A 9,128-nucleotide genomic window follows, 5' to 3' on the forward strand; every position below is an offset into this window, starting at 1 on the left:
CATTTTTTTTTTCTGCAGAACCTTCACACTTTAAATGTACAGGAAATCTATGGGAGAGACCCAAGTTGCAGAGCCCAAAATATTTTACCCAAGGGAATAATCACAATGGTTCTATCTCTAGAACAGCCAACTCAAATCCATATGACTAAATAAAACAGGCATTTGTTAATTACCTGTTTACTGAGATCAGCTCTGCCTCCTAGGGCAAGTTTCTTCCCTCCTCACACCTCATCTGTAAATGGGAGAATAGAACTGCCTTCTTCCACTTAGAAAATATAAATAACCTCTTGGGCAGTGAAAATTATTCATGTGTAAAGTCAATATGTTTAACCACTTTTCCAGGTATTCCTTGTGGAGAAGGCAGGGCGCCGCTCTCTGTTTCTGACCGGAATGAGTGGGATGTTTGTCTGTGCCATCTTCATGTCAGTGGGACTTGTGCTACTGGTGAGTTTGGTGCTTGCACTGAGATCTTTGGTTACCATATGATAGGATTTTTGCACTCCAAGTTAAAATGCTCTGTATGTCAAAAACCTTTGAGATTGCATATGAAATGAAGTCAGAAAAACAACATATAATATAAAAGAGAAATGTAAAGGCAAAGGAAACTAGTATTTTGTAACCTCTCCAGCCCACCATCTTTATTACTACTTCTCAGAGGAGGTCATGCATCCTGTCTAATAACTTGGTCTGATTAAGTCTAAGATCACTGGATCCTTTCCATGCCGCTTTCACAGGAAAAGAATGAGTAAGAGTCATATAAAATCCTACTCAGGAGGATTTCCTATTTGGGAGCTCAAAATATTTGTGGTTGACTCAGACTAGATTAAATTTATCTCTGGGCTTCCCCAGTGGCGCAGGCGGTTGAATGCAGCGCTGTGAAGCTGTCTGCAGCCTCTGCAGCACCGGTTCAATTCTCAGCTGGCCGGGGAGAAACCCACATGGCGTGGCAGACCTCTCCTGTCTCACCCGCTGCTCCCCTCAGCAGTGTGTTTCATCAGTCTGCCTGTTCTGTTCTGTCTCTGGTGAATTCTCTCACCCTCCTGCACATCTGGCCTGTACCCCAGTTCTTGTATAAATAAATAAATCTTAAAAAAAAAACACAACTTATCTCTGACTACAATAACTTGTACTTAATTAAACACAAGCCTGTAAGGAGAGAGCTCTGTCTCCTTTGAACTCATGAGAATCTATCTAGATAAAGAAGCAGACAGTGCACCCATTTTGTTTTTTGTTTTTTCCTCAGAATAAATTGACTTGGATGAGTTATGTGAGCATGGCAGCCATCTTCCTCTTTGTCAGTTTCTTTGAAATTGGGCCAGGCCCCATCCCCTGGTTCATGGTGGCAGAGTTTTTCAGTCAAGGACCACGACCCGCTGCTTTAGCAATGGCTGCATTCAGCAACTGGACTTGCAACTTCATTGTCGCTCTGTGTTTCCCCTACATTGCGGTAAGCGGCCTAATGCTGTACAAATTTTTTGAACAGAAGATAAGATCAAACAGTTGCTCATTGGAATTCTGTGTTTGTTCTCCACACAGGACTTCTGTGGACCTTATGTGTTTTTCCTTTTTGCTGGAGTGGTCCTGGGCTTTACTTTGTTTACATTTTTCAAAGTTCCAGAGACCAAAGGAAAGTCCTTCGAGGAAATTGCAGCAGAATTCAGAAAGAAGAGAGGCTCAGTCCCAGCCACAAAAGCTGCAGTAGAAATGAAGTTCCTTGGATCTGCAGAGACTGCATGAAGATGACCTGGGATAAAATGCGTGTGTTTTTAAGTGACAGTTCTTAAAATGTTTTTTATCTGTATCTTCAAGTATTGTTTTATTGTTTATAGAGCTTTTATGGCTCTGATTGGAAATGTCATCAAATATTACCACAGAAAGTATTTTTTTTTTCAGTTTAGAGAATCTATTTTTGATGATAAGACTCGAAACCAGGAAGTCCAGCACACTTGCCACACTACAGGGCAAGGATGGTTCTAAGATCCTAGTCCTGTTCTTTAGAAGATTCTCCTGAAAGTGAAGCAGTTTCACTGTATCATAGACTATTGCTTCATTAAGCATGTGACTACAAACCTAAAGATACAACTAATATTTACATATTTGAATAGGATTAAGTTGAAATATTCTTACCCACACACCTCGTATGAAAGGAGATAGTAGCAGAGAGGTCCATGTTAAAATAGATCACTTTTCTACTTCTCCCAGTTTTTCTCTTGTGCATTAGAATTCATATTTTGTTTAAGATTTTACCTTGTCATGTATATTCATATGGGGTGGTTTATAAAGAAAAACTTTGATTTTTGGTAGACATCAAAATCTTTTAGGTTCAGGAGAAAATACTTAGTTCCTTTGTTCAATGACCAAATGGTTTTTGAAAAAATAAACACTAAAAAGGTTTTATCTGGCCACAAATAAAATTATATTAACATATACTATAAATTCATGTTAACTCTGAGCTATGTTACAAAATATACTCAAGCAGTAATAAATTAGAGCTTTCTAACTTAGGGAAACTGAAGTAAAGGCTTGCTCTTTTTGTAAAAAGAAATATGAATTACTGCTTCAAAACAAGTTGTAAGGGTAGACTTAGAGGATTTTTGAGAGGTGCTTCTGAAACTTCATGAATGTTCAATTTCAGATGTGATTAAATCCCTATTTAATTTTCCTGGAAAGACTGAGTTCCCTAACATAAAACAATCATCCCCTTTGATATTTCCTTTTCTGTCTTAGTAGGACATGGATTTAAGCTATACTATGGCTATTACTAATACTTATTATGCACTACCTATGGGCTGAGCACTGTTGTAAGTGCTTTACCTATGTGGACAGATTGGAATACCCAGATGATTAAACAGACGTTTGCTTACAGTCAGTTTTACCACTATTAAAATACAAGTCTGATAGATACCAAAGGCATAGCAGGGAATTCATGTATCTCCAGGCTGTTTTCCTCACAAAGTAAAGCACTGAATCAATCCTTTTTTTTTTATATTTGCTTTCATGTTCATAAAAGAAAGACTTTTTTTTTTAAGTACTTTCTAAAAGTGGCAGAAAAAAACACTGAACACTTAGTATTTTTTTTTCACTTTACACAAATTTGGCTGTCAAAACAACATTAAATTATTTCTTTTCACTTTGACTGGTTTTTATTTCCTTTGGGTCAGTTGGGGATAAGCTCACTTCACTAAGGACTTCAGGACACAAAGTGAATTGAAACAGCTCTGGTGCAGCTATTGTTTTCTTCAGGATCCAATGTTCTTTGAGAAGACCAAAGTAATAATGATAAAGAAATTTAGCATCCTCATAAGACTTGAACATGATTAAATCAAGCCACTCTTCTGGATCTTACTAATGAGAAGAATAAAGTAGTAAAGTTTTTCGGGAGAAAGCACAAATAAATAGGATCACAAATGAAAGAGGAGATATCACAACAGACACAGCAGAAATCAAAAGAATAATCAGAAATTACTATGAACGGCTATATGTAAATAAGTTCAACAATCTAGAAGAGATGGACAAATTCCTACAACTCTACAATCACCCAAAGCTAGATAAAGAAGAAATAGAACACCTAAACAGACCAATTATGAGCAGCACAATTGAAATGGTAATCAAAAACCTCCCTCAAAACAAAAGCCCAGGACCTGATGGATTTACAAATGAATTCTACCAAACATTCAGAAATGAATTAGTGCCTATACTTCACAAACTCTTTCAAAAAATTGAGATGGAAGGGATAATACCAAACATGTTCTATGAAGCCCACATTACACTAACACCAAAATCAAACAAGGACAACACACACACACACACACACACACACAAAAAAAAAAAAAAACTACAGGCCAATTTCCCTAATGATCACAGATGCAAAAAGCCTCAACAAAATTTTAGCTATCAGAATCCAACAATGTATCCATAAGATAATTCACCACGACCAAATAGGATTTATTCCAGGGACACAAGAATGGTTCAATATCTGAAAATCAATCAATGTTATCCAACACATCAACAAAAAGAAATATAAAAACCACATGATAATTTCAATAGCATCAACAGAATAGATGCTGAAAAAGCTTTTGACAAAGTACAACACCCATTTATGATAAAAGCCCTTGAAATTCTCAGGATACAAGGAACATACCTCAACATCATAAAGGCCATATATGAAAAGCCCATAGCCAGTATTATTCTCAATGGTGAAAAGCTGAAAGCATTTCCATTAAGATCTGTAACAAGACAAGGATGTCCACTCTCACCACTGCTTTTCAACATAATACTGGAAGGCCTAGCCAGGGTAATAAGTCAAGAGAAAGACATACAAGGAATCCAAATAGGGAAGGAAGAAGTAAAACTATCACTATTTGCAGATGATATGATAATATACATAAAGAACCCCAACAGCTCCACAGAAAAACTAATTAAACTAATCAATCAGTTTAGTAAAGTGGCAGGATACAAAATCAACATGCAAAAATCAGTAGCCTTCCTAGACACAAACAATAAATCTGAAGAAGAAGAAATAAAGAAAACCATCCCTTTTATTATTGAAACAAAAAAATCAAATACTTGGGAATAAACCTACTAAAAGAGGTAAAGGACCTACACACACACAAAAAAAAACTATAAAACACTGTTAAAAGAAATAGAAGAAGACACAAAGAAATGGAAAGACATCCCCTGTTCTTGGGTTGGAAGAATTAACATTATCAAAATGGCCATCCTACCAAAAGCAATTTACAGTTTCCATGCTATTGCAATAAAAATTTCAATGACATTCTTCAAAGAAATAGAAAAATTATTGATGAAATTCGTATGGAATCACCAAAAACCTCGAATAGCCAAAGCTCTCCTAAAAAAAAACCAAAGGGAATGGAGGCATCACACTCCCAGACTTCAAACTCTACTACAAAGGCATAATCATCAAAACTGCATGGTATTGGAACAAGAACAGACACACAATGGAACTGAACAGAAAATCCAGAAATAAGCCCACAGATTTATGGTCAACTAATCTTTGACAAAGGAGCAAAGAATATGCATTGGAGCAAAGAAAGTTTGCTCAATAAATGGTGCTGGGAAAACTGGGTCACTACATGCAAAAGAATGAAGTTTGACTACTACCTCACACCATGCACAAATGGATTAAAGAACTAGACATAAGAGGGCCTCCCCGGTGGCGCAGCGGTTGAGCGCTGGGTTGCAAAGCTCCCCACGGCCTCTGCGGCCCTAGTGGCCCCGGTTCGATCCCCGGCTGCTCCCCGGCCACCAGAAGAGGGTCCCGCATGGTGCACAGACCTCTCCTGCCGCCCGCTGCTCCCCTCAGCAGTGTACTTCGGACCTTTTGCCTGCTCTGCTCCCCGCTCTGGCTCTGGTGAATTCTCTCACCCTCCCGCGCTTCTGACTGTACCCAGTGCATGTATAAACAAACAAACAAACAAACAAATAAATAAATAAAACATGCCTCTATAAAAAAAAAAAGAACTAGACATAAGACCTGAAAACATAAAATATATAGAAGAAAATACAGGCAAAACACTACATAACATGCACCTCGAAGACATCTTTACAGACACATCACCCAAAGCAGTGATAGTGAAGGCAAAGATAAACAGCTGGGACTACATCAAATTAAAGAGCTTCTATACAGCAAAAGAGACAATAACCAAAACAAAGAGAAACCCCACCCACTGGGAGAACATTTTTGCACAAGACACTAATAATAAAGGACTGATCACAAAAATCTACAAAGAGCTGAAGAGTCTCAACAAAAACAAAGAAAATAATCAAGTCAAAAAATGGGCAGAGGAGCTAAAAAGAAACTTCTCCAAAGAGGAAATGTAAATGGCCAACAGACATATGAAAAAATGTTCAACATCGCTTGTAATCAGGGAAATGTAAATCAAAACTACCATGAGATACCATCTTACACCAGTGAGAATGGCACATATTGAAAAAACTAGCAACAACAAATGTTGGCGAGGATGTAGAGAAAAAGGAACCCTCCTGCACTGCTGGTGGGAGTGCAAACTGGTCCAACCACTGTGGAGAACTGTGTGGGGATTCCTCTACCTACTAAATATAGAGCTTCTATATGATCTAGCAACTCTACTCCTAGGTATTTACCCAAATGACACAGAAACATTAATTCCAAAGGGCACCTGCACCCCTATGTTTATAGCACCATTATTTATAATAGCTAAGCTTTGGAAACAATCCAAATGCCCAAAAATAGATGACTGGATCAAGAAGAAGTGGTACATGTACATAATGGAATATTATTACTCAGCAATCAAAAAAGATAAACTCATGCCATTTGCAGCAACATGAATGGAGCTGGAAAGGTTCATGCTCAGCAAAATAAGCCAGAAGGATAAAGAAAAATACCGGATAGTCTCACTCATAGCAGGAATCCAGAAAACCCAAATAAGGGACCAGGAAAAAGAATAACTCTAAGAAAGAAAAAATCAAAATCAACAACTATAAACCAAAGACACACTATGGGGGGGGTGAGGAAGGGAGGGATTGGGGTCAAAATAAGGGGGATACAATTATATGGGGAATATAACAGTAAAAAAAATTAAAAAAAAATTTTTCAAGTGAACTGTGCTACACAATATGTAAATAATTTAGTCCTCAAATGATGTATTGGTCTGCTCCAATTTTGATTTGGTTCCTGACCAGAGCTCTTTCGGGCTTATAGATCATCATCTTCTTTCTGTGTCCTCATGTGGCAGGAAGGGTTCTACCATTTCTTTTTCTTCTTTTAAGGGCACAAGTACTACTGGATTAATATCCCACCCCATCACCTTACTTAACCATTATCAACTGCTCACAGGCTCTATGTTATCAGATGAATAAACCCCATGTCTTAATATTTGTCTGTCTTGAAGAATGAAAATGAAACCCATTTTTATTTTCTTTTACTTCTATAGCCATTAATCATGCAAATATATTCCCAAAGAGTTTACCTACCAATTTTTATCTTTTTTCAAATTTTTTTCAAAGATTTATTTATTTATTTATACAAGCACTAGGTAGTCAGAAGCGAGGGAGGGTGAGATAATTCACCAGAGCCAGAGCAGAGAGCAGAACAGGCAGAGTGACGAAATACACTGCTGAGGAGAGCAGCGGGCGGCAGGAAAGGTCTGTCGCGCCAAGTGGGACCCTCACCAGCAGCCAGGGATTGAACCGGCGCTGCAGAGGCTGCGGGCAGCTTCACAGCCCAGAGCTCAACCGCTGCACCACCGGGGAGGCCCCAATGTTTATCTTTTTAAAAAGATTTATTTATTTATGCATCCAAGAACTGGGGCATAGGCCAGATGTGCGGGGTGGGGGGGGGGCAGAGGATTCAGCAGAGACAGAGTGGGGAGCAGAACAGGTGGATATACTGAGATACACTGCTGAGGGGAGCAGCGGGTGAGACAGGAGAGGTCTGCTGTGCCATGTGGGTTAGCTCCCTGGCCGGGGATCAAACTCATGCTGCACTGTCTGGTGAAAGCTTGATAGTGCAGACTTTAACTTCTGCACCACCAGGGAGGACCTTACCTACCAAATTTTAAAAGATTCTTTTTAAAAAAGAATCTTGCTACCCATAGCAAGAAGGAAGATTGAATCCCTTATACTCGGTGAAGGCAACACTTCAGTGCCCTACTGTACTGGTTCCTTTCTATTACCCCTTACCAATACCAATTCTCTGTCCACTTGAACAAAAGCAATAGCACAAGTCTAAAAGTTAACACTACTATGAGATACAAAAACTGAAAATGAAGAGACAGAATAATATATCACAAGTGCTGGACCCAAAACAAAACAGAAAAAAGAAAAGTCTTGATCCAGCAGAACTGCAAAATATGCCTAAAGAGTTCAAGGTAATAATTTTAACAATGATACCAAACCAAAAAGAAAAAAAAAAGAACAAAGACTGAGAAAATATCAGACTATTATAATTAAAACAAATGGATCTAAAAATTACAACTGAATTTAAAAATACATACAGGGTCTCAATAACAGATAAATGAATGCAATGGAGACAAATAATAAGGACGTAGATAGATTAAAGGTGAAAAGATGAAAAAATATATTTCATGCAAACCCTAAAAAAAGCAGTTGAGTGCTTTTTTAACATCAGATAATGCAGACTTCAGGGCAAGGAATACTGTGGGATATAGTACAGACATATAATAAAAGGTTCAATTAGCAAAAAAGATACAACAATCCAAAGTGTGCATGCACCTAACTAAAGAGTGTTAAAATACATGAAGAAAAACTGAATGAACTGACAGGGGGAAAACAGACAAATTCATAACTACAGTTGGAGACTTAACACCCCTTGCTCAGCAATTAATAGACCAAGTAGACAAAAAAATTTAGTAAGAATATATAAGACCTGAGCAACAAACAAGTGAACCAATTGACATTTTTTAAGTGCTCTACAAGAGCAGAATACATTCTTCCCATGTGACATGAAACATTCACCAAGATAGTTCATATTCTGTGCCATACAACACATATTAGTGTTGAAAAAATTTGAAATTATACAAAGTATGTTTTCTAACCATAAATCAATTAAGTTAGAAATATCAGAAACATACCTGAAAATACCAGTGCAAATGGCATTGTCATTCATTCCTGGCGGAATACACAACGGTAGGGCCATTTTGAAAAGCAGTTTGGCAGTTTCTTATAAAGTTAAATATACTTGTGCCCTAAGACTCAGCAATCTTACACTTAGGTATTTTCCCAAGATAAATGAAAACTTATGTGACACAAAAACTGCACAAACATTTATTTATAGTGGTTTTTTTCATAACCATCAAAAGCAAAGACAACCCTATCAATGAACTGATGAATGAATGAACAAATTATATAATACCATTCAGCAACTGAAAAAATAAAGCACGAAACGTGTTAAAAGATAAAATGGGGCATGTCACAATTTTTAAGAGTGTATTTGAACAAAACTCAATTCTGAGTGGACAGCATCAAACAGGAAGTCATCAGGAGGACCCACCAATAGGAGCTAGGGGAGGAATTCAACACAGAAGCAAAACAAGGAAATCATTCCATTGGCTATAACTTAAGCAGTTGGCTTATCTGGGAAAGGCGCATTGGTTATTTGTTATTGTTTG

The 9,128-nt window shown here is 37.6% G+C and overlaps 1 protein-coding gene across 1 annotated transcript in view; it reads left to right on the forward strand.

Annotated features, from left to right (window-relative positions):
- The window catches only part of SLC2A2 (solute carrier family 2 member 2), a gene marked incomplete at both ends in the record, with an annotated part of 52,019 nt that extends 50,282 nt beyond the window's left edge, over positions 1-1,737 (forward strand). Inside the window, 3 exons of the mRNA XM_084232723.1 lie at positions 343-444; positions 1,244-1,447; positions 1,537-1,737. Of these exons, the coding sequence (XP_084088849.1) occupies positions 343-444; positions 1,244-1,447; positions 1,537-1,737 (507 nt within the window). The remainder of the gene's footprint in view (positions 1-342; positions 445-1,243; positions 1,448-1,536) is intronic.
- Positions 1,738-9,128: the final 7,391 nt, after the last annotated feature.

Source organism: Talpa europaea, assembly GCF_964194135.1.
Source record: "Talpa europaea genome assembly, chromosome: 4".
Classification (NCBI taxonomy): domain Eukaryota; kingdom Metazoa; phylum Chordata; class Mammalia; order Eulipotyphla; family Talpidae; genus Talpa; species Talpa europaea.